Raw genomic sequence first — 25,776 nt, 5'->3', positions numbered from 1 at the left:
GTCTACACCGACGCCGACTGGGCTGGCTGTCCAGACATGCGTCGATCCACCTCCGGTTACGCCGTGTTCCTGGGCGCCAACCTCGTCTCATGTGCCGCCAAGCGGCAGCCCGTCGTCTCTCGCTGCAGTGCTGAGGCCGAGTACCGCACCGTGGCCAACGGCGTAGCCGAGGCCTCCTGGCTGCGACAGCTCCTCCACGAGCTCCACAGTCCCCTCCAGCACGCCACCCTTGTCTACTGCGACAATGTCAGCGCCGTCTACCTCTCCACCAATCCCGTGTAGCATCAGCGCACGAAGCACGTGGAGATCGACCTGCACTTCGTCCGGGAGCGTGTCGCCGCCGGTGACGTTCGGGTTCTCAGCGTCCCCACCATGCTGCAGTTCGCCGACATCTTCACCAAGGGGTTACCGTCGAGTGTATTTTCAGACTTTCACTCCAGTCTTAACATCTGTACATGATAGAGTTGTGACTGTGGGGGGTGTTAGAATACCTGATTAGGGTTTGGGGTTCTCCCCGTGTAATTACTGTCTCACCCCTCTGTAATGGGCCTGGCCCAGTTCTCCAGTCTATTAATAGATTGCCCAACCCCTATTAGGGTTTGGGTTTCCCAATCTAACTGGCACCATCTAGCCTGTCTCCATTTGTGCTAGGTGTGCCTCCTCCGCAATATGACCTTCGTGATCGACGTACGCTTTGTTGTCTTGCTCATCTTGGTTTTGTCACTTCTGCTTCCATTCTTCCTGAGCTCACCTCCTATCGTGACGCGCTTTCCCATCCTGAGTGGCAATTAGCTATGGCTGAGGAGATTGTTGCTCTTAAGCGCACTGGCACTTGGGATCTTGTCCCACTTCCTTCCTCTGCTTCTCCTATCACGTGTAAGTGGGTCTATAAGATTAAGACCCGCTATGATGGCTCCATTGAGCGCTACAAAGCATGACTTATTGCCTGTGGGTTTCAATAGGAGTATGGGCGTGACTATGAGGAGACCTTTTCTCCTGTTGCCTGTTAGACCACCGTTCACACTCTTGTTGTTGTTGCTTTCGTTCGCCGGTGGGCTATCTCACAACTTGATGTGAAGAATGTTTTTTATGATGAGTTGTTTGAGGAAGTCTACATGCATCCTCCGCTTGGTTACCTTGTTCCTAAAGAAGGACCCGCTCTTTTCCACTATTAGTGTATATGTATAGTTTCTTTCTTCTAGTGTATTTTCTCTAGAATCTAGGGTTCTCCCTGTAAATTACTTTATGTACTTTTGCCCTTTGGGCCTTATGAAATAGCCAAGTTGCCATTTCCTTCACTCCTAACATTTACTACATGCATTGTTGGTCATCCTCGTATTTCTTTTCTATAGTTGAGATCTTATATGCCAACTAAACATCGATCTTTGTCAATTTACTGTTAGAGTATCTGCTACATATGGAAGGGCCTGAGCCTGGCAATCCTGTGCCGGCCGGCCACTGTACTTATGGATAGAGGGAATTAGGGAGAGGAGTCCGGATCTGATTGATCCTGTGTATTATTAGCTTCCATAGACATAGGGGTTTCCTTTTACCTGTCTTCCTCCTCTCCTATATATGTACACAGTTTGTCCCTCATTCAATATATAACAATCATTCTTCCTCAATCCTGCTTACTTACATGGTATCACAGACCTAGGTCTACCGACCAATCCTTCTTTTTTTTTCCACTACGCTTCCACCTCAGTGCGCGCCCACCATTCGAAGCTGCCATGACCAGCCTTCCTGCGTTGCCCCTCGACGCTGTCTCCGACTCCGAGGTGCTTCAGTGTCCCAACATCGCCGACACCTCTGCTGAGCGCGCCGATCTTCTCCGCGCCGCCAAGGATGAGGACGAGCGACGGGCTCTGACCGCTCGTCAGGCTGCCCTTGCACGCGCGGCTGATGCCGACCGCGAGGCCACGCTTGCCCAGCAAGAACGCGACGCGGCCGAAGCCCGCGTTCGCCCTGCCCAGGAGCGCGTCGCTGCTCCTCCCCATCCAGAGGAGGATACTCGTTCGTCTGGCACTGCCGCCGCCGACGACATCCCACCTGCAACTCTTCATGCTGCTCTTCTCCACCACGAGGCAGCCGCACTGCTAAACCTTCACGCCCAGGCTGTTGCAGTAACCAACATCCGGGCTCTTTTTCCACTACTCCTTGACACCAACTCCACCTTCTACACCCGCTGGTGTGAATCTTTCCTTCTCACCCTCACCAAATTCTCCTTGGAGTGCCACGCCCTCTCCGATTCTGTTTTTCCCGAGTCACCCGATTGGGTTCACATGAATGCCGTCGTCCGCACTTGGCTTCTTGGCATTCTTTCTGATGCCCTCGCTGACATCATTTCTCAGCGTGGCGCCTTTGCCCGCACCCTCTGGCTCTCTATAGAGTCCTAGTTTCTTGGAAATCGCACCACGCGTGCTCTTCAGCCGACCAAGAATTTCGGTCCTTCTCCCAAGGCGATCTCCCGGTCGCGAATACTGTCGCCGCTACAAGAAACTCGCCGAAGATCTGCATGATCTCGGCGAACCTGTTTCTGACCGGACTTTAGTCCTTAACATTGTCAGAGGCCTTAACGAGCGCTTCCAGGCTCTCGGTCTCCATCTGCGCCACACCAACCCACTTCCCAGTTTTCTGCAGGTCCGCGATGACCTGGCTCTTGAGGAACTCACGATGGCAAAGGCTGCTCCGGCTGCTGCCCTCGCTGCCCTGTCCAACATCGGCAGCTCCAGTGGATCCCAGTCGTCCCAGCCGCGCCCCCTTCACCCAATCAATAGCACCTCGGCCACCGACCTCAGGGCCTCCTGCTCCAACTCAACCGCCTCAGGCCTCTCGGCCAGTGGGCAGGCTCCTGGGGCCACCCCTTAGGCATATGGGCCGGCCCCTTACTACACTGGCGCTGCTCCACCCCCTCCTGGTTGGGATCTCCAACAACTCGCCACCAATTTCCAAACCACCACTCTTCAACATCCCCAGCATCAAGAGTGGTTCTTCGACACAGGTGCCTCCAGTCACATGACTTCCGACGCTGGTATACTTTCCCGCCTCTTTTCTTCACATCATCTACCCTCTAACATTGTTGTTGGCAATGACAACCTTCTTCCTGTCACTTCCACTGGCACCACTCAACTTTCTCATAATTTTCTTCTTAACAATGTCCTTGTTTCACCTTCTCTCATTAAAGATTTAATTTTTACTCGCCAATTCACCACTGACAACAATTGTTCTGTGGAATTTGACCCTCTTGGCTGCTCTGTGAAGGATCTTCCCACTCGACGCATGATCCTTCGGTGTGATAGCTCCGGCCCACTCTACCCACTCAGGAGCACGGCATCTTCTCTCCATGCTACCACCTCTTCGTTGTGGCATCAACGACTTGGACATCCAGGATCTACGGTCCTCAATCAGCTAGCTCGGTCTTCTGTCATCCCTTGTACCCCGAATAAAAACACCCCCATATGCCATGCATGCCAGTTAGGACGTCACGTTCGTCTACCTTTCCATTCTTCTTCATCACATGCCAGTCGCAATTTTCAATTAATACATTGTGATCTTTGGACTTCACCAATCACTAGTGTTTCTGGTCATAAATATTATCTGGCCATTCTGGACGACTGTTCACACTACTTGTGGACGTTTCCCTTGCGTCTTAAGTCTGACACCTTCTCCACCCTTACAAATTTTTTCGCTTATGTTCGCACCCAATTTGGTGTCACCATCCAGGGTGTCCAATGTGACAATGGTCGCGAAGTCAACAACCTCAACGCTCGCAATTTTTTCTCCTCCCATGGAGTTCTTTTACGCATGTCTTGCCCTTATACTCCCCCCCCCCAAACAGCAAGGCTGAACGCATAATTCGCTCCATCAATAATGTCGTCTGCACGCTTCTCTTCCAAGCCAGCATTCCCCCACTTTCTAGGCTGCTGCTCTCGGTACTGCCACATATCTTCTCAATATCCTTCCCACAAAGACACTTGCTTCCGGCACACCCCACTTCGCCTTACTTGGCAAACGCCCCTCGTACGAACACCTTCGTGTTTTCGGCTGCAAGTGCTATCCTAATCTCACCCCCACTACACCCCACAAACTATCTCCTCGCTCTACCCTATGCGTCTTCCTTGGGTATTCTCCCAACCACAAAGGATACCTATGCCTTGATCGTCTCTCTCACCGCATCATCATCTCTCGCCATGTGGTCTTCGAGGAGACCTCTTTTCCCTTTTTTGAGGATCCCTCTCCACCCACAAGCGCAGTTTTTGATTTTTTGGACGACATACCTAACACGGTTTCAGTTCCATTCGAGTTGTCACCTTTCTTCACTGCAGGTACCACCAGCAACCCTGGCCTTCCACCGGTTGCCCCTACGCCGAACTCGATTGGGTCCACCAGCGGACCAGCCGGTGACCCCCGTACACCAGGTGTTCCGCTCATTGGGCCTGCTACTTGAGCCGGCCCTCCTGCTAGACCTTCCTGGCGCTCATCGAAGTCCACCACTACCGGCGCACCACTAGGTTTCTCTCCCAGCAGCTCTACATCGCCATCTGCTTTTGGGAAGAGCACCACTGTCGGTTCTCCACCGGGCTCTTCTACTATCGGCTGCACATCACCACCCGCCGCTGGACAGCACCCCTCTGTCAACCCAGGGCCTCCTGGTCGCTTCCTCGGCCAGGTCTACTCTCGACGGCAGACCAACACCGCGGCGCCAACTTCACCGACACCCAGTTCCTGCATTCCGGCTTCTGGGACCTTGCTTCCACCATCGGTCCCCGCTGGTGCGGTACCCGTTCCACCGGTCACCAATCAGCATGGCATGACCACTCGTGGCAAGCGCGGTCTGCGGTTCCCGGCTCTATTTGAAGCTTATGTGCTCTCACCAGTGCCTCGGAGTTATCGTGCTGCTCTTGCCGATCCCAATTGGTGGACAGCCATGGAAGAGGAATACTCTGCACTGCTTGATAACAAGACCTGGGACCTCGTCCCTCGTCCTTCGCACTCCAACATTGTCACTGGCAAATGGGTTTTCAAACACAAATTCACTTCTAACGGTTCTCTTGAACGCTACAAAGCACGTTGGGTTCTTCGTGGCTTCACCCAGCGTCCAGGCATTGATTTCTTTGAGACTTTCAATCCTGTTGTTAAACCTGCTATTGTCCAGACAGTCCTGTCACTGGCTCTATCTCATGGTTGGCCCATTCATCAACTAGATGTCAACAATGCATTTCTTCAGGGCACTCTGTCAGAAACAGTTTATTGTGCACAACCTTCAGGGTTCGAGGATTCAGTTCATCCAGATTATGTTTGTCGACTCAACCGCTCACTATATGGTCTGAAGCAAGCCCCGCGTGCCTGGTATAGTCGCTTTGCCTCTCATCTATTTCAGCTTGGTTTTACAGAAACCAAATCCGACACTTCGTTGTTCGCATATCGCAAAGGTGAAGACATGACTTATCTCCTGCTATATGTTGATGATATTGTCCTCACTGCATCCTCCATGGCACTTCTTCGGCGCACCATCGGTGCTCTTCAGCAGGAATTCTCCTTGAAGGACCTTGGACAATTACATCACTTCCTCGGAATGCATGTTCAGCACACCAGCTCTGGGCTCTACCTGTCCCAACGGCAATACATGCTTGACATTCTTGATCGAGCTAGTATGCGCGACTACAAACCGTGCACTACTCCTGTTGACATAAACCCCAAGCTTTCAGCCGATGGTGATCCAGTTTCAGACGCTACAGATTTTCGCAGTCTTGCAGGAGCTCTTCAGTATCTAACATTCACTCGCCCAGATATTTCTTATGCAGCCAACAGATTTGTCTTCATATGCACGATCCAAGAGAACCTCACCTTGCTGCCCTCAAGCGTATACTGAGCTACATTCGCGGGACTTTGGACTTGGGCCTACTTGTGCGCCCTTCTTCTCAGATTGAACTGGTGGTCTACTCAGATGCATATTAGGCTGGCTGTCCGGATACTCGCAGATCTACGTCTGGATATGCCGTCTTTCTTGGTGACAATCTAGTCTCCTGGTCCTCCAAGCGGCAAAACACTGTTTCCCGCTCAAGTGCAGAAGCCGAATACCGCGCTGTCGCCAATGCAGTTGCTGAGGCTGCCTAGATACGTCACCTCCTGAATGAGTTGCACTCCCCCCTGCCCAAGACCACCCTGGTGTATTGCGACAACATCAGCGCCATCTACATGTCTTCTAATCCAATCCAGCACCATCGTACCAAACACATTGAGATTGACCTTCACTTTGTCCGCGAACGTGTTGCTCTTGGTGATGTCCGAGTTCTTCATGTTCCGACGACATCCCAGTTTGCCGACATCTTCACCAAAGGACTTCCATCATCGGTGTTCTGTGAATTCCGGTCCTTCTCAACGTCCGCTCTACTGACGCTGCCACTGCGGGGGGGGGGGGGGGGGGGGGGGGGTGTTAGAGAGTCTGCTACATATGGAAGGGCCTGAGCCTGGCAATCCTGTGCCGGCCGGCCACTGTACTTATGGATAGAGGGAATTAGGGAGAGGAGTCTGGATCTGATTGATCCTATGTATTATTAGCTTCCATAGACATAGGGGTTTCCTTTTACCTCTCTTCCTCCTCTCCTATATATGTACACAGTTTGTCCCTCATTCAATATATAACAATCATTCTTCCTCAATACTGCTTACTTACATTTACGACTTAGTAGTGATTTTCCTCTTTCCCATTCAGACTTGAACAAGATGTCTCTGCCAAAGAGGTCTTATTGCTTACAGAAAAGCAGGCACACGAGGCAACAAGGAAGACTCTCACTGAAGTTCAGGAAAAAAGTGAAGAACTTCTGAAGAAAATTCATGATAATGATAAACATATTCTTCAGCTTCAGTTTACTATACAGAGGTACGTTATTGTTCGTAGGTTTACTCGTTTTAACATATGAACTTATGCTAGATTGCAAATAATCAAATTTCCACCTTTTTGTCTAGGACACTAATTATTTGCAGAACAGTTCCCATCCCTCAAATACTTGACATATAAAGTCTTACTTCCTTTTACAAAAACAGGCTTGAGGAAACCACAGTTGCAAATGAGAATTTGCTGTTGAGGGAGAGGGAGCAGAATGACACAACAACAAAAGCGCACAATGAAAGTCAAGAAAAATATGAAGAATTACTAAAGAAATTTATTGATGTTGACAGGAAAATCGACCTTCTTCAAGGTACCATAGAAAGGTATGTGATCTGCTTTTCTCATTGGGGTCTAGTCGGTGGTTGCATGTCAAGGGCATATAGTTATGAGATTCTGATGCTATATTCCATTCCTTCAATTCAGGCTTGGAGAAAATACAACAGCAAAGGATTCTCTGTTGCTATCAGAGAGACATGAAAAGGCTGCTATTAAGAAAGCACTTACTGAGGCTGAAGAGAAAAATGAAGAGTTACTGATGAAAGTTGAAGATGCTAATGAAAAAATAGGACACCTTCAAACTAAGATAAATATGTGTGTACCTTCTCTAATGCTTTGTCAATGGTTTATCCATACTCATTTGGAAGGTGGGGGTGGGGTGGCAGTATGCCTGTGTTTGGGGAGGGGGTACTGTAGCAATACAAAAAAATTGTACCTTACCTAATTATTTTACAATGTTTTATATATATTCACACTTCCCATCATGTGTGCATGTGTGTCGTTAAGCCATCATTTGCTGTATCGAATTATAAAATTGTTCCTCGATAACACAGGCTTGAAGATAATGTAGCCGCAAAAGATGTTTCTTTAGAAGCTGCAATCAAGGAAAATGACGCAACCAGGAAATCTCTTACTGAAGCTCAAGAGAGAAATGGTGAATTACTCAAGAAAATCAGTGACAGTGACTACAGGATCCATTTACTTCAAGACACGGTACAAAAGTAAGTATCACCATTCTATACTTATCTTTCTGAAATGGCCATATGCTGATATTATTGTTTTGAAATCTAATATTTTCTTCTCTGAAACAAGGCTTCAAGTAGATGCAATATCAAGGTTGTCGTCTTTTGTAATGGAAAAACAAGAAAGTGATATTGCAAAGAGAGCCGTTACTGAAGCTCATGAAAGAAATGAAGATTTACTAAAGAGAAATGAGGACCTCCTCAAGAGGAATGATGATTTGATTAAGAAAATTGAAGACTCTAGTAAAATTGTCACTCAACTTCAGGAAGCTCTACAAAGGTGTGCACTTGTATACTTCATATTCAAATGTCTCAAATAGATGTATCAGGTACTTCTGTATGTCACTGTGAACTTCAAATAGTTCTTACCCATCCTTCCATAAACAGACTTGAAGGAAAAGCATCCAACTTAGAGGTTGAGAACCAAGTTCTTCGTCAACATGCAACTTCAACTCCACCGTCTACTGCTAAATCTCCAGCTTCACGCTCAAAGATCTCAAGGATCCATGTAAAGTCTCCCTTTAAGAACCTTCTTTAAATATACTTTGCATAGTCATTCAACACTCAAAATTGGAATTGATGCTGTTTTTACAGAGAAGTCCAGAGAATGGCCATATTTTGAATGGTGACATTAGGCAAACTGAAATGAAGCCCTCAACTGGCACATCAGCAGCAATTACCTCAGTAGTGAGTTTTTTTTTCTCGAACACGCAGGAGAGCTGCGTATCATTATATTAAAAGAAGAAAGAAACAAGGTCTAAAATAGACCGGGGTACAACTGACGCCTTACGGCGGCCTAAACGAAACTAACATAGACTTCTATAAAGCTCTAGTCCACATTTGAGAGGGAAGCAACAAGGGAGGTCAGCCCCTTGGCCCCGGCCGTCTCCCAAAGACGGCACTCATCCCCAGTTTGGATTAGGAAATTAGCAATATTAGGGGAAAGGCCATCAAAGATGCATCTGTTTCGGTGATTCCATAAAATCCAAGCACCTAGCGTAATGAGGGAGTTTAGGCCATCTCTGAAGGATCCCTGAATAGCTTCATTTGCTTGATGCCACCACTCCATAAAATTAATATTTGATGGTTGCGGAGCCAAACCCTGCAGCCTGAATTGCCTAAGGAGGAGGAACCAACATTCTCATGAGAAGACGCAATTCACAAGCAGATGGTCAATTGTCTCCCTCTCCTGATCACACAAAGGACATCTTTCCGGATGATCCAGCCCTCGCTTTTCAAGTCTATCTGTCGTCCAACATTTCTTGTGAGCCACCAACCACAAGAAGAATCGACATTTGGGCAGAGCCCAAGTTTTCCAAATCCGCTCGGAAGGTTCGAACTCCACAGAACCAAGGAAAAGCCCCTTATAAGCAGCTTTAGCCGAATATTTGTCATTAGCAGCCAACCGAAAAATATGCTTGTCCTCCTTATCAGGGTAAAGATCAACTTGGGCCACCAAATCCCAAAGGCGCAGAAAGTCTGCAAGTGCACCAACAGATAAACTCCTAGGAATATCATTAATCCATAAATTATCTCTGATCGCCTCCTGAACTGTCCTTTTGTTAATCAGCTTCTTAGGAATGGTCTCTAAAAGTCGGGGAGCGATATCCACAATCCGCTGCCCACCCAACCTTCGATCACTCCAGAAAAGGGTAGATGCTCCACTTCCTATCTCAGAATACAAGGCCATTTGTAGAAACTCTCGAATTTTTCTCGGGATATGAACAGGCAGGGATGACCAGGGCCGACCTGGCTCAGTTGTTTGCAGCCAAGCCCAACGCATTTTAGGAGCCCAACTCAGTTCAGTGATGCTCACTTTGAAAGTTTCTGGACTAAGATTGCTGATTTCTTAGATGTGGTGGCTGATTCTTGGATGCAGCCAGTTCAGACCTCCTGCCCTCTAAAGCGTGTATCCTTGAAGCTTCGAAGATTGGCCAGGTCCTTGTAGTCCTGGGGGCACAAGAATGCAGGCAATGTGAAGTCCCAATTGGCTTTAGCAAAGGAAATCCTTCACAGACTCGAAATGGCTCAGGATAGCAGGCTGCTGTCTTCTGAGGAACTATGGCTCATGAGGAGGCATAAGCAACATTGTTTGGCCCTCGCTTCTTTAGATAGGACAGTGGCTCGTCTCAGATCCCGTGTTAGATATCTGAAGGAGGGGGATGCAAACACTTCTTTTTTTCACTTGCAGGCTTGCTACCGCAAGAAAAGAAACTTCATCTCTAGTTTGACAGTCGGAGATCGGGCGGTCACCTCTCATGAGCAGAAGCATGAAGCTTTGAATGATTTCTATACCAACCTGTTGGGGGTGGCTAAACATAGAGAATTCACACTAAACTTGGGATCTTGCCACAGGGACATGGGCGATCTAGGTGTATTGGACCTCCCCATCTCAGAGGATGAGGTCCGGTCTGCAGTTTTCTGCCTACCTTCAGATAGAGCTCCGGGTCCGGATGGTTTTACCGGGAGATTCTATAAGTCATGCTGGCATATCATTAAGGACGATCTGCTTGCGGCTATCAATGCCCTCCATCAAGGTAATTCTCGGGGGTTGTGGCTGTTGAACTCAGCTTATCTTACCCTCATCCCCAAGAAGACTGATGCCACAACAGCGGCTGATTTCAGACCCATAAGTCTCATTCATAGTTTTGCCAAATTGGTGACCAAGATTATGGCTAACCGGTTGGCTCCTCTCCTGCCAAGGTTAGTGGCTGCAAATCAGAGTGCTTTTGTGAGGGGAAGGTCTATCCACGATAACTATATGTTTGTTCAGCACTCGATCAAGTCCCTTCATCGGCGAAAGGTCTCTAGCCTGTTTTTAAAGCTTGACATTACAAAAGATTTCGATTCAGTCTCTTGGCTTTTCTCTTAGAGGTGCTGTCCCATCTTGGCTTTGGTCTGAAATGGTGCAACTTAATCTCCAACCTATTGGCCTCTTCCTCTACGCAAGTTCTCAATGGGGTCCCAGGTGATCATATTTGGCATCGGCGAGGTTTGCGTCAGGGGGATCCTTTGTCCCCTATGCTTTTTATCATTGTGATGGATGTGCTTGGCAGCTTATTCAAGCATGCGGAATCTAGAGGGCTGCTGCATAGCTGGGGGGCTGCAAATGTTAGGTCCAGGCTCTCCATGTACACAGTTGATGTAGTTCTCTTTGTCAAGCCTCTGGATGATGATCTGGTTTGTACCAAGTTGATCCTTGACTGCTTTGGAGAGGCATCTGGGCTGATTGCCAACATGAATAAAAGTTGTGCAATCCCTATCTATTATGTTGCGCCTGTTGTGCATGAATGCTGCAGCACCATGTAGTGTGTGCCTGCTGCCTTCCCATGCACATATGTGGGCTTGCCGATCTCCAACAAGAAACTGCGAAGAAGTGACCTCATTGTTTGGGTTGATAAGATTGCTGCAAGGTTGCCTAACTGGAAAGCATCCCTTCTTAATCTCGCTGGAAGAATAGCCTTGGTTCGTTTCGTCCTCTCAGCCATTCCAGTCTATCTCCTCATTGCTATGAGCGTTCCCAAGTGGGTGATCAAAGCTATTGATAAAATTAGACGGGCTTTCCTCTGGAAGGGTAGAAAGGAAATAAATGGTGGTTGCTGCCTTGTGGCTTGGGAGAAGGTTGCTAGGCCGCTGCATCTTGGTGGTCTTGGCCTCCCAAATCTGCTTTACAGAAGCTGGGCACTGCAAGCCAGGTGGTTGTGGCTACAGAAAACCGACCCTAGCAGGTCCTGGATTGGTCTTGATATCCCTGTTCAGCCACAAGTCAAGGCGTTGGTTGCCATTTCAGTGATCTCCCATGTGGGAAACGGTAATGATGCTCTCTTTTGGATTGATAGGTGGTTGAGCGGGAATTCCGTCAAAGATTTAGCTCCAATGGTTTTCTCAAAGGTGGAGAAGAAGTTTACCTCCACTAGAACTGTGGCCCAAGCCCTCATTAATGGTCAGTGGATCAGAGATATCAAGTTACCTCTCACTCTGGTTGGAATGCAACAATACCTTCTCCTTTGGGACTCTATTAGTGAGGTTGTTTTGTCTCCAGAAACTGATCAACATGTTTGGAGGCATGAGGCATCTGGGCAGTTCACTTCTAAATCTTGTTACAATGTTTTATTTTCTGGTTCCATCACCTTTGAGCCATGGAAGCGGTTATGGAAATCTTGGGCCCCCCCAAAATGCAAAACCTTCCTATGGCTGGCCATAAGAAATAGGTGTTGGACAGCTGACAGATTACGAAAGCGTGGTATGCCCCACCTGGTTGTTTGTCCCCTTTGTGATCAAGAGCAGGAGATAGTTCAACATCTCTACTACATGTGTTTTTGCACGTCAGTTCTGGCATGGCATTCTAGCCCCTTTTAACCTAGGACACCTTATTCCTAGTCCTGTGGAGGCCTCCTTTGTAGAGTGGTAGGGAGGAGTGATCAATGAGATCCACAAAGACAAGAAGGGCTTCAACAGTGCTATCATCCTTGGGGCATGGTGCCTTTGGCTTCATAGGAACCGAGTGATCTTCCATGAGGAGTCCCCTTCCATTGCGAAGGTGTTGAGATCCTTCCTTGATGAGCTCGCTTGCTGGGTTCTAGCTGGAGCCAAGCAGCTGGGGAGCATTGGTTTGGTTGACCGTGTTTCTGCTTTGTAGATGTCGGGTCCTGCGTGGCAGGTCTCCTTGTCCTGGTGTGTTCTTTAGAAGTGTGTGTGTTTGGGTGTATGTTTGTGTTCTGTATTTTGCCCTTTGTGGGTGTTTTCCTTGTCTCTAATATATAAAGATGTGCAGTCCTCCTGCGCATTCGAGAAAAAAAATACCCAACCCACCAAGCTCGTGAGGTCTGCACACTCTGCCCCAGGCCACTGCACAATGTCCACCCATGGCATTTTTCGACCACGCCAAAGGAACCCTCTTCTAATTTTATCAATGTCATTCAAAGTAGCAGAAGGCAGGTCCACAACTATAGCACTGTAAATCAGCATCCCTGTCAAAACAGATTGCACCAGCACACTTCTTCCTGCTTTAGTCAACAAATCAGCTTTCCACCCAAGCAGTTGATTAGCTATTTTATCCACAATGGGCTGCACATGCTCCCTTCTTAATTTATGTAACGAAAGGGGCAGACCTAGGTATTTGCAAGGAAAGCTAGATATCTCATAAGGCCAAAACTGCTGAATCATCTCTAAATTGTCTTTATGACATCTGATGGGATAGACACTAGATTCTTGATTATTATTATATAAACCAGAAGCCTCACCAAAAAGTTGAAGGATGTCCGAAACCATAATCATGTCCTCCGCCACAGGATTGATGAAGAGAACCAAATCATCAGCATAAAGAGAAACCCGGTGTTGCAGCTGCCTAGTAGAAAGAGGTTGTAACAAACCTCCTTCCTCATCTGCTTTAGAGAAAAGTTGACCAAGCACATCCATGACAAGCACAAACAGCATCGGAGAAAGAGGATCCCCCTGTCGCAGACCTCTTTTATGTGAAATTAGGCTTCCCGGGTGACCATTAACTAACACCCGAGTAGAGGAAGTGAGGAGCAGCCCTGAAATGATATCTCTCCAGATCTGCCCAAAACCTAGATTTTGTATAACCTCAATAAGGAAAGGCCAGGAGACTGAATCAAAAGCTTTAGTAATATCCAGCTTGATCATCAGACGAGGATGCCTTTGTTGGTGTAGAAATTTAGCCGTTTGCTGAACCAACATGAAATTATCCTGGATAAAGCGACCCTTAATGAAGGCATTTTGGTTTGGAGAGACCAAATCGTTGAGTCTTGAAAGCCAAGCGAGTAGCCAATATCTTGGTGATTAGATTTGCAAAGTTGTGAACAAGGCTAATAGGTCTAAAATCTTTGACCTGATCAGCACCATCTTTCTTTGGGATTAGAGTGATAAAAGCAGAATTCAGCTTACGCCCCGTTTGGATCACTGGAATTGAATTCCATTCTAATAATAGTAATTTAGGCATATATCAATTAAGCTAATTCACTTTTATACAAAATATATTTGCATACTATTATTAGCAAGATGTCCTAGATATTTATGTGCTACATTTTTATTATAGAGGAGTAGAACGAAGAGTGTCATGTAAGTTACAGATTAGAAACAAATTCTAATCATGCATAAAATCATTTCCTATCCTCCACCCTATGAATTTGAGATAACCTTATATCTGAACTTTGGAAAGTGGTGGAATGCCAAATTCCAAACTAAATAAGTTACTTTATTGAGTGAATTCCAATTCCTTTAAAATGAAGGGATCCAAACGCCCCGTTATGGAAATTATCAAATTTTCTGTTCCAAACCGCAATCACCGCAGCCATAAGTTTTTTTTCGAAAACGCAGGAGAGTTGTGTATCATTATATTAAGAGGAAAAAGGTGAGGATAGAAACCTCATACAAAGCCAAACGAACCCACACACCCACACACTATAGGATAGCTAGAAGTACAATGATATTATGACCAACTGCACTCATGACCATGAAAATCCACAACAGAAGGTCGCCGACTAGTGCGCTGGAGCGGAAAGGACCACACCCGCAGCAATAAGTTCATCTTTAATAATGGACCAGCAAGTCTTATAAAATCTACCAGTAAACCCGTCCGGTCCAGGAGATTTATCAGAGGGCAGACAATTTATAGCATTGCACATTTCTTGCTCAATAATGGGGCTGTCCAACTCTAGCAAGTTTGAAAATGGAGTGCCGACAGTTTCCAGAGCCTCAAGGTTAATGGTTATATTTCTGTCTTTACTAGCCCCAAGCAGATCAAGGTAAAACTAATCCACTGCTGCAGCTTTGTCATTATGAGCAGTAAGGACTTGATTTCCCACAGTAAGTTTGGATATAATATTCTTCTTTCTGTAGCCAAGAAATCCTTAATCTAAGGCGAGCCATGGTACGCTTGGTTGAGGCCAAAGCCAGAGCGTGTTTCTTCAATTTATTCAACAGTCATCTCTCAAGCACAGACAAAATACGACCATCCTGCGCAATCTCAAGCTGATGGATCAAGTCTCTAGCAAGATGCAGCTGAGTCTCAATGTGTCTCACCTTCTTGCTGCTCCATCCTTGAAGGGCTTTAGCTGTCCCTTTGAGTTTTAAATCAAAAGTGGAAAATGGACATTGGCCAACAGGAACCGAACTCCAGGCATTGTGCACCACTTCGTGAAACCCTTCAATCTTTGTCCAGAAGGATTCAAAATGAAAACGCCTTTTAACGCCTTTGCTATCTTTGAGACCCAATAATAAAGGAGTGATCAGAATCTTCAGAAGCCGCACTTTGTAACGTGCGCTAGGAAACAGTTCCTCCCAATCAATAGAGCACAGCACTCTATCAAGCTTGACAAGAGTAGGCTGATTCTGCTGATTAGACCAAGTAAACTTGCGCCCATGGAGTGGAATTTTTTTAAGAGCGAGATCATCTACCAATTTTTTGAATCGACCCATCATAGCCCGATTAATATGCGAGTTGTTTTTATCCTCGGCTTGCAATATGAGATTGAAATCCCCAGAAACCATCCAAGGACCCTGACAAGCTGCTCTAATTTGTTTCAGCTCTTGCAGAAATTCAATCTTGGCTTCATTAGATTGAGGTCCATACACACAAGTAAGCCACCAATGGTGTCCCTCCACTGAACAAAACTGCACAGAAATACTATGAATGTCTGTCCTGGTAGCTCCAGTGATCCCCAAATGTCGTCTCCAAGCAATAAGGATTCCACCCCTTGCACCAATAGAAGGTAGGGCCAACGAACCGGTAAAATCAGATCCCAACATAGAGAGGAGAGTACTCGGAGAAGGTTGTGCCATCTTAGTTTCTTGAAGACAGATTATATCCGCACCATAACAATTAAGGAGCTCACGGACAGAATTCTGTCGAGCCAGAGAGTTGAGACCTCTAACATTCCAAACAATTATTTTTTCCGGATCCATGGAGTAACAATGGGAGGTAAATCGACAAACAAGAACAACAAAACCGCCAGCTAAAATATGCTTGCTGCGGTAATATCCCCAGTCCCATTATCATATTCCAAATTAATTGGGATAGACCACCCAAAAAGAGCAGCAAGAGCCTGCACATGACTACGAGACAGAGTATGCTTGAAGAGCTTGGCGTAGTCGTCTAAAGCTTGACGGCTGAATTCTTCATTGTCTTTAATAATATTAAGAGCCACCATAGCTTGTTTCTTAGACCTTTTTCCCCAATCCTGAATTTTAAATTCAACCCCAACCCCCGCCACACGTCGGCTGCGCCTTGGAACCGCCAGGGGGGTAGAGGACTGACGTCTGACAGATTTTGGGACTGGTAAGACGCGTGTGATCTGGTTTGACAGTCTGCTGATGAATTGCTCTTGAGCACTAATCTCCACAGAATCTTGTGTTGCTGGAAGGTCATCCTCAGATGGACCAACCAACTCAGCATCAACGTCTAAGGCAATAGCCTCCGACGGAGCCGCGTGTGTTGCTGCCACATCTGATAGGGAGGAAGGTAGCGTTCCAGACGGAATTGCCAACACAGCATCAACATCTGAGAGGATCCTTAGACGGAACCGTGTCAGCAGCTGCCACGTCTGAGGGGGAGGGAGGAAGCCAGTGACAGGATTGGGAGCTCCAACCCCTTCCAAAGTCAGGACGTTCTTGAGCCTTTGACGAGAGTAAACTTTCAGTTGCTTCGCCTTCACAGGTGAAGTAAGGACCTTGTCATCAGTCTTCTCTATCAGCCTAGGAGACAAGGTCCCCCCATCGGATTCCAATGTTCTCATTAGATCTGATACTGCCATCTCCGAGCTAATGTTCCGCTGCTGCATGTTCTCATCTCTTGGACCCAAACGCTCATGAACTGAAAGACGTCTTGAATGACCATCTTCCCCCCCCCCCTCCACGACGCGAATGGGGAGGTCTTGAAAAAGGAGATCCCTGGTGCACATTCCCAAAACCATCATCGCCCGAAGTAATAGCCCGAAGGTTAGGATCGGATCCATCCTGCCTCGGGGCAGACGAGAATGTGATGTGGATTGGATCCATCAACGTTCTCCTGCCAGAGGACACCCCATCAACGGCAAAGGGAGGCTCGACAATCCAAAGCTCTCTTGAAGCAGTCACCAAGGACGTGTCCAAACACCAAGCAGAACAACGGTAAACAGCCACATCCTTTAGCTCCAAGGTGTCTGGATGAACCTGATGAACACTAGCAAAGGGACTAAGCAATTGTTCCACAATTTTGGTTTCCCAAGCATGGATGGGGATACCCTGAAGCTCTATGTCCAACAAGGTAGGTAACACAGCACCCCTAGAGTTCAGAAAACGGGACCATTTCCTGCAGGTGATAGTGAATGTGGCCGCCCTGAGAAAAGGCCAATTGCCCACAAGCATCTCCACCATGTCACAGCTAGGCAGAAATAGGATGAAGCTTGACTCGGAATACTGTCGAATTATCAAGGACCTCTCTTCCAACTCCAGCCTAGGAGCAATTAACTCAGCAATCTCTTCAACTGGGACTCTCTCACGATCGCTGATAAAAGTAATCACCACTGCCTTCTGAAGATCATCCTCTGCTCTGGTCATCTGCTGAGTCCGTCGCAAGATGCAAGGTTTATCACCTTCAACAGGCGACACTGGTCCCGCAGGTCGCTTAGCCAAAGCAGAAACCGGTTTGGCTCTACGTCATCTCTTGCGAATCCGCTGCCTTTTTGATTGAAAACCGCCAGCTTCTTGAGAGATCAAGCCCCCACCAGCTCCCTCCATGGATGATGGTTTCTGATGTCGAACAGCAATATCTGTATCTTTAGGAGGATGTTGATTATCTTTCCCACACCAGCTTCTTCGCCTTGAGCACTGAAGATGAAGAGAGCCTCCTCCAGACCGAGATCCGTGTCTCAGGTCGAGGCTACTCCCTTAGACTATCTCCACTGATCGCACTTGGCTCCGGAAGGTTGATCCTCCTCCAGACCGAGATCTTAGTCTCAGGTCGAGAAGCAACAATGTTGTTCACCGCCACCTTCCCAGACTTAATCCTCTGCCACACCGGTCTTTTAAGCAGACTGCATTCAAAAGAACGATGTCCCTGTTCCCGGCACCGAAAACACCTCGTCTTCTGCGTACACTGGAAGACAAAGTGATCCTGAGAGAGGCAGTTAAAGCATCTGCCAGCCAGGTCTTCTGGGACGGGCCGCCGCTGACGTTGTCGCTCCAGCTTCAATCGGTGCCGTTTTGACTTTTTGGATTCCACCAGCTGCCACCCACCGACTAGCTTCTCTGCGCTCCGAGCAATCTGAGCCATGCCCGATGTCGTCGACGACAGACCATACACGCTCCTCTTCTGGACGCTGGAACTGCATCCCTCCTGGCTGCAGACAGGCCGCGCAATAGGAGCAGGTGTCGTCACCTTCCTGGCAGCCACAGCCACTTCACAGAACGATTTGGCCGGAAACTTTCTCTAGGGAATGGAATCGGACTCTGCCGATCGTGGGGAGGCATCCCGCCACCGCTCAAAGAGGGAGCGACCGCCCGACCCAGAGGGTGATGCCTGCCCCGACGTCGGCAGGCGAAGGGTGGCCGCCGGGCCCGGAGTGGACGCCGGTGTGGGTTGTGGGGGAAACGAAGCGTCAAGGGGAGGGGAGGGGGCGGGAGCGGGACACATAGCGTCCGTAATCCTGATGATCAAGCTGCATGACACAAATCTGAAAAATATATAGCTGCATGACACAAATCTGAAGAATATATCAAAAAATGAGCTGTTAAACTATGTGTTTGAAATATGTTTATAGGCTAATGTTCCTGACTTGGGCGACCAAAAGGAGTTTGAACATGGAGAAAAACTGCAAAGAATACCAAAACAGAAATATCAGGTATGGTAAATACTGTTTGTTGAATTCAACTCTAAATTTTATTGTTGTATTGATAGTTTTTTATTCTTTTTAAAGCCTTCCCATAACCAGCAGCCCCAAGACGATCAGCAGTGGCTAGTCACTTGTATTTCACAATATCTTGGATTTTCTGGGAGCAAACCTGTTGCAGCTCTCCTTATATACCAATGTCTTCTCCATTGGAAATCATTTGAAGCCATGAAGACGGGTGTCTTTGATAGCATTTTGCATGCTATAAACTCAGCCACAGAGGTTCCCGCCACTTAGTTTGATTCTTTATTTTTAATTATTTCACCACAATTCTTTTTAAGGACCATTGCTGCTGCTGGAGCACTACTACTTGGGTGAAAAGGATTACATAATTTTTTTATCAAATACTTCAGTAATCTGAACATAGAATCACATCCATTCAACATGTAATCGAAGTAAATATGGGTAATATCAGAGTCCACATGTGCAAAACTAAAAAGGGAAAGTTGCATGCCAACTTTTGAATCACTTTTTTTCTCCATGTATTTTTATATTGCATACAAGACTGCATCATGCAATTGTACTAGAATTTGGCTAATTGTCCTTTTTATTTTCTTCCCTTAAAGGTTCAAAATGACATGAGAACATTGGCGTATTGGTTGTCCAACTTATCTACATTAACAGTTTTCCTTCAACGGTCATTCAAAACTACTAGGACCACAATCTCAACTCCACAAAGGAGAAGATTTTCGTCCGAGAGGATGTTTGGAAATCAAACTTCAAATGCTGGGCTTGCTTATCTCAGTGGTCAATCAGTTGGATCTGCTGGATTGCTCCAAGTTGAAGCAAAGTATCCTGCTTTGCTATTCAAACAGCAGCTCGTGGATTTAATTGAAAAGGTTTATGGCATGATAAGTGACAGCGTGAAGAAGGAACTAAACCCTTTGCTTGAATTGTGTATACAGGTACTGCTACCAGAAAAATGAATATTGGTTCAATTTTTTTTGCCCCTATTGAACGCTGTCTAAACACAAAACTTGTCAGGATCCACAAACTTCTCAGTCAAGTATTGCAAAAGGTAATCTTAATGGCATGGGTCAACAGAACCAACTCACACATTGGCTGGGCATAGTGAAAATCCTCACTAGCTACTTGGATGTACTAAGGGAAAATCACGTAAGTGCTAAACTATTATTGACCTGTCCCCTGTGGCATGCATTAGTTAAAAAGTTCTGAATGTACATGTCTTGCTCTATCAAATTTGCAGGTTCCCTCAATTCTGGTGCATAAACTTTTCACTCAAATGTTCTCACTTATTGATGTTCAATTATTTAACCGGTAAACATTTTGTCCTTGTTATGATGCCACCTTGGCTTGTAATGTTTCTCTAAGATGTTTGCTTTGGCACTAGATTACTTTTGCGGCGTGAGTGCTGTTCTTTTAGTAACGGGGAATATATCAGAGCTGGACTAGCTGAACTAAAACATTGGTCCGACAATGCTACAAGAGAGGTTGATTACATATCTGTTTTGTGATGGTTTTCCCCCAAATGACATTGGCTTATATGTTATATGTTTCACGCAGTTTGCAGGTTCAGCGTGGGAGGCATTGAGGCATATTAGACAAGCTGTTGATTTCCTGGTGCGGCAACACTTACTTTAGTACTACCTCGAGTCACTAAAATATAACATTTCAAACACAAAAATAGGTGAACATGATGTTTCAGACACAAAATAGGTAGAAAACAAGTCATTTATACCGTCTGAAATGCCATACTTAATTGACTGGCGATAGTACTAGATAAAGTTTTCTAATATTATTTCAGTTGATAATTTTCTAATCATAAATACATTGATCCCTGCTACTCTTTTATCAGGTGATTTCTCTTAAGCCAATGAGGACATTAAGAGAGATACGCACTGATGTGTGCCCTGTAAGTAGTTTTCTTGACCAATTTTCTTCTGCTGCTTATCTTCTCTCTTATGGTTGTACTTGTATTTTTATTGTATCTTTAGGCCCTCAGTATACAACAGCTAGAGCGAATAGTTAGTATGTACTGGGATGATGTGAATGGTACAAACACTATTTCAGCAGAGGTAAGTTGGTCAGTTTCCCCAATATAGTTTACGATCTTGTGCCACATTTGGTTTGTGTTCTTTTTCAAATGACATCAGCTGACAACTTATCTTTCTATAGTTTACATCAAGCTTGAAATCTGCCATACGTGATGAATCCAATATGGCCACAAATTTCTCTATACTGCTAGATGATGATTCCAGGTTTGTTAATCTGTGAAAAATGTTATCCACATTATTTTTTTAAAAAAAATCTATTACTACTGATATTTAATGGTTTCCCTTGTTCATTTCTTAATGCAGTATACCTTTTTCACTTGATGATATTACAAAGACATTGCCGGTCATTGAGCTGGCTGATGACGACTTTCTGCCATTTGTCCATGAAAACCCAAGCTTTGCGTTTTTATTGCAAAGAGGGGAGTAGTCTTTTTTTTTTGTCACCATTGTGACTTCACCTACCTGTGGATAAGTCAGGATTCCTGCTAGGATGTACAGTACGCGTGATTCTTTTTGTACCAGGTAGCAAGGCATCAAAGATTAGATGCTAGGTGAGCTTATAGGCTTCTGGTTTCTATTGATTTGTTTGTTGGTTGTATATTTGTATTCAGGTTTTCCTTGCCATTTTTTCTACTTGTAGCCGTTTTTTGGGCTTGTATACTAGGTGGTAAGGGCAGAAGACCCTGCCCTGTAAGCATAGTTACACAAGGTCTTGCTGTAGGTATGGAAGCTGTACATGTGTTGTAACGGATTATAAAAGGGGGAAAGTAGTGCGTAGTGATGGCTTTGTGGTTGGTGTGTTGCTTACCTTTGATCAATGATCATGTATTGGTTCGTCATATATTGTTTATTGTACTGCACACCATTCCATTGTAGATAACATACACGCTCAAGACTTGTTCTGGGATGTCAAATGAGTAATCTGTTACGGTACAGAAATGTCATGCTTACTTCCAGATCTTCTGTAATGAACACAAATAATTATCATTTTCATTTATTTTTGTTCTTAGATCCTGCTGCGGCTTTTATAGGGTAATTATCGAGAGAAACGTTGCGGTCTAAGGTTGGCCTGGACCAAAAATGCATGCGACAGTTGTTGCGAAGGCAACGGTTATAACATTTTTCCTGGATGAGAAGAACATTTTGTCCTAGAGAACACAGTTGCACGGTACCGTTGTAGTTCTTGGTGAGATAGACGCGATGACCTAGCGCGTGCGCGTGTGGCTGGACAGTGGAACCGTGCCAGCGGTCGAATTTTTTGTTTTTTAGCCCCTTTTGTGATAAAAATTTACGTTTGGACCCCCAAAAATTTTATTTGCAAGTTTGGACCTGATACTCGGCGCCATAGGCTGTGGCGCCGAGGTAACACAGCTCGGCGCCACAGCCTATGGCGCCGAGGTCTGACGTGGCAGCAACGGCTACCTTCGCCTAGGGCTGACCTGGCATCGACATGGTGGCGACGCGGCCTCGTAGCTCGGCGCCACAGATCTTGGCGCCGAGCTACGGATGCCTATAAAAACGGCCGCGCGGCTGGCCGAGAGCAGCACATTTCCTCTCATTTCCAAACTTCGTCAAAATTTGCTGGATTCAAAGATTTGAGTTGGTTCACTTCGTAGACCAAGGTATGGTGCCCAACTGATTCGTTTTGTATATTGGGTTGTTAGTTTCATAGTTGCTCATAGTTTCATAGTTTAATAGTTTGTATAAACCTATTATATTATCATTTCGATTATTAGTTTGTGTAAACTTATTATAAAGCATATTAGGTACAAGTGATAATTATAATCGTTTATTAGATGAAAGACATGTACCGAGAGGCGTTGTGGAAGAAGAGAGGCCGTCCTCGGGAGTTATATCCGGACGTATCTAGTAAGGATGCTCTTGTTCCTCCTGAACTCCTCGTGCCTAACTGTGACTGTGGCAGACTGGCTTGGGTACATCAATCACAACATCCAGACACGGTTGCTCGCTGCTACTACCTTTGTGGCGGTTTGAACGTACGTAGCTTATGACTTGTCACTTAATTTTGTTCGCATTCATTATTTTTTAGATGTGTAACAGTGCTTCCTTTCCATAATTTTAGGGGCATCAGAGGTGTTTCTTTTTCCAGTGGATCGACGGTCCTGATAAATTTGACCCTCGATATCTTCTTTTCGTTATTTGGTTGAGTGGAAGGACTAGTCATGAGCGTTTTAAGCGTTGGGTACCTCCTCCCCCGAATCCTCCACCAATGACGGATGCGGAGAAGGAGGTAGCAACAGAAAGACGGATGGACGGATGGACTCACAGCCTCGATGCGATTGTGGAGACCGTGTTGTCATCGATGAAGACTATGAGAAGCAGTTCTGTTGTCCGAACATTGATTATGTGAGCCCATCGATACGCTAAATGTATGAACTAGTTATTATTTACAATAAATTACTAATTTTTTCTCCTGCAGCCATACGGGTGGCATAAGTGTCGTTTCAGAGAGTGGTTGTATGGTCCTTTGTCCCATTGGCCAGAGCCAGAGGTAAAGGAAAAGAGATACAATCAGTGGGCGGAAGAAGAGGTGAAATTTGATCTAGTACTCTGCAAATGTGGTATTGAAGCTAAGTATGGATTAGTTCCTTCCGAGCTTGGTGTTGGATATTTTTGTGGACATATGGTCGATTACGATGAGGTTGGTTTTTTTTTTGCACCAGCTGTAATGTTATAGCGGTACTTACTATTTTTTGTAGGAGACGAGGAAATGCAGTTGGGAGAGTTACGACGACAAAGGAGAGGTGATGCGCACAATAGAGTCCAAGAGAATAATGGGACAGAAGATGCGTTGTGGATCTCGGCTCGTCGATTCATACATTAACGATCGCATACGTGACATGCGTAGAGAAGCAAAATCTGCCTTTTATGATAGCCCGAAGCGTGCAGAGTATAGGAGGTTGAAGGCGACAGATGATAAGAGAGCACAGGATGCAAGGGAATGGGAAGCGGCTCAAGCCGAGAAAAAGATGTTGGATAATCTTGCTGATCGCCTCAAGGGAAGTGAGTGAGATAAATGATATTATAATTATGTTAGTACAATTTATTTATCTTGACTTTGCTAACTTATTTTGCTCATTATATTTGCAGAGATTGGATGTGGCGTAAACTATTTGGCCGATGAGGCGCATGCAAGATATGTTCAGGATAAAATGGCGATGGTTGAGCTGATGGAGGAGGAGGAGGACGACACATCTAGATTGAGTGAGCTTATCGCTCTCGCAGAGGCAGGATTACATGAAGAAGAGGAGGACGACACATCAAGGTTGAGTGAGCTCATCGCACTAGCTGAGGCAGGATTACGTGCTCAAGAGGAAGAGGATGAGTTTATGTCTCAGACCGCCGAAGAGGTAGAGGCGGCTTATTACAAGAAGAAGTCTGATGAGGCTGAGGCTGAGGATGAGCTATTCTCCCAAGCTGCAGATGAAGCAGAAGCCAATTATTACAAGAGAACTGGTGACAAGTGTGATGCAGGACAATGCAGCAAGTGGAATGAGGTTGTCGTTGAGGATTGCGCGACAGATGACTCCGAAGATGAGTTACTCATAGATTGTGATTCAGACTGAAGAAACTTGTAGCTGAGAGCACCTAGAGGGGGGGTGAATAGGTGATCCTGTAGAACTTAAAAACTTAAGCCACAAAACTTGGTTAATTGTTAGCACAGTAATTTGCCAAGTGGCTAGAGAAGAATCTCAACACAACACAATAACCAAGAGATATCAATCACAGAGATGGCACGGTGGTTATCCCGTGGTTCGGCCAAGACCAACGCTTGCATATTCCACGTTGTGGCGTCCCAACGGACGAGGGTTGCAATCAACCCCTCTCAAGCGGTCCAAAGACCAACTTGAATACCACGGTGTTGCTTTGCTTTTCTTAATCTCGCTTGCGAGGAATCTCCACAGCTTGGAGCCTCTCGCCCTTACAAAAGATGTTCACAAAGAATCACAGAGCAAGGGAGGGATTAGCAACTCACACACGACACAAAGATCACAGCAAATACGCACACATAAAACCCAGACTTGAGCTCAAGAGACTAGCACACTAGAACGGAGCTCAAATCACTAGAATGTCGAACAAGTGCGCAAGAATGAAGTGTGAGTGATCAATGATGCTCAAAGGATGCTTGGTATTTTTTCTCCATGCGCCTAGGGGTCCTTTTTATAGCCCCAAGGCAGCTAGGAGCCGTTGAGCACAAATCTGGAAAGCCATTCTTGCCTTCTGTCATCGGGGGCACCGGACAGTCCGGTGCACACCGGACAGTCCGGTGCCCGATTTCCTTCCTTAAATAGCGAAGCCGACCGTTGGCAGCTTGAGAGCCGTTGGCGCACCGGACATGTCCGGTGCACACCGGACAGTCCGGTGCCACCTTCTAGCCGTTGGCTCGGCCACGTGTCCCGCGCAGATTGCGTGGCCGACCGTTGGCCCGGCCGACCGTTGGCTCACCGGACAGTCCGGTGCACACCGGACAGTCCGGTGAATTTTAGCCGTACGTCACCGGTGAATTCCCGAGAGCGGCCAGTTCGCTCGAGCCAGCCTGGCGCACCGGACACTGTCCGGTGCACCACCGGACAGTCCGGTGCTCCCAGACTCAGCAGATTCTTGGCTGTTCGAGCCAAGACATTTCTAATTGGATTTTTCCTGTTTCCAGCACTTAGACACAATACATTAGTCCATAAAACAATGTACTGAGTCTGAGAAACATACCTTAATTCTTGATTTGTACTTTGTCCACCTTTTTACACTTAGGCACTTGTGTTGGACACTAAATCACCAAAACACTTAGAAATGGCCCAAGGGCACATTTCCCTTTCAATCTCCCCCTTTTTGGTGATTTATGCCAACACAACATAAAGCAAGTAGAACAAGTACAAAATCAAATCAAATAAGAACTCAAAATTGTTTTGATTCAATTTTGACATATATGGATCACTCTATGC

The 25,776-nt window shown here is 46.2% G+C and overlaps 1 protein-coding gene across 6 annotated transcripts in view; it reads left to right on the top strand.

Moving 5' to 3' along the window:
* Window positions 1–21,754, top strand: part of LOC103637423 (myosin-17) — a 65,397-nt gene extending 43,643 nt beyond the window's left edge. For 5 of the 6 annotated variants that reach the window (XM_020542474.2, XM_020542471.2, XM_020542470.2 and 2 more), the window contains 18 exons: window positions 6,716–6,883; window positions 7,048–7,215; window positions 7,316–7,483; window positions 7,723–7,890; window positions 7,982–8,191; window positions 8,299–8,419; window positions 8,506–8,598; window positions 18,672–18,752; window positions 18,828–19,022; window positions 19,367–19,705; window positions 19,785–19,916; window positions 20,008–20,078; window positions 20,152–20,251; window positions 20,325–20,381; window positions 20,617–20,673; window positions 20,756–20,836; window positions 20,937–21,019; window positions 21,119–21,754. In XM_020542474.2, the coding sequence (XP_020398063.1) occupies window positions 6,716–6,883; window positions 7,048–7,215; window positions 7,316–7,483; window positions 7,723–7,890; window positions 7,982–8,191; window positions 8,299–8,419; window positions 8,506–8,598; window positions 18,672–18,752; window positions 18,828–19,022; window positions 19,367–19,705; window positions 19,785–19,916; window positions 20,008–20,078; window positions 20,152–20,251; window positions 20,325–20,381; window positions 20,617–20,673; window positions 20,756–20,836; window positions 20,937–21,019; window positions 21,119–21,242 (2,416 nt within the window). In that variant the 3' untranslated portion in view covers window positions 21,243–21,754. The remainder of the gene's footprint in view (window positions 1–6,715; window positions 6,884–7,047; window positions 7,216–7,315; window positions 7,484–7,722; window positions 7,891–7,981; window positions 8,192–8,298; window positions 8,420–8,505; window positions 8,599–18,671; window positions 18,753–18,827; window positions 19,023–19,366; window positions 19,706–19,784; window positions 19,917–20,007; window positions 20,079–20,151; window positions 20,252–20,324; window positions 20,382–20,616; window positions 20,674–20,755; window positions 20,837–20,936; window positions 21,020–21,118) is intronic. The other variant, XM_020542473.2, reaches the window with a different exon arrangement.
* The last annotated feature ends 4,022 nt before the right edge of the window (window positions 21,755–25,776 follow it).

This window comes from Zea mays, chromosome 8, assembly GCF_902167145.1.
Source record: "Zea mays cultivar B73 chromosome 8, Zm-B73-REFERENCE-NAM-5.0, whole genome shotgun sequence".
NCBI classification, from domain to species: Eukaryota; Viridiplantae; Streptophyta; class Magnoliopsida; order Poales; family Poaceae; genus Zea; species Zea mays.
This window is presented reverse-complemented; position numbering and strand designations above follow the sequence as displayed.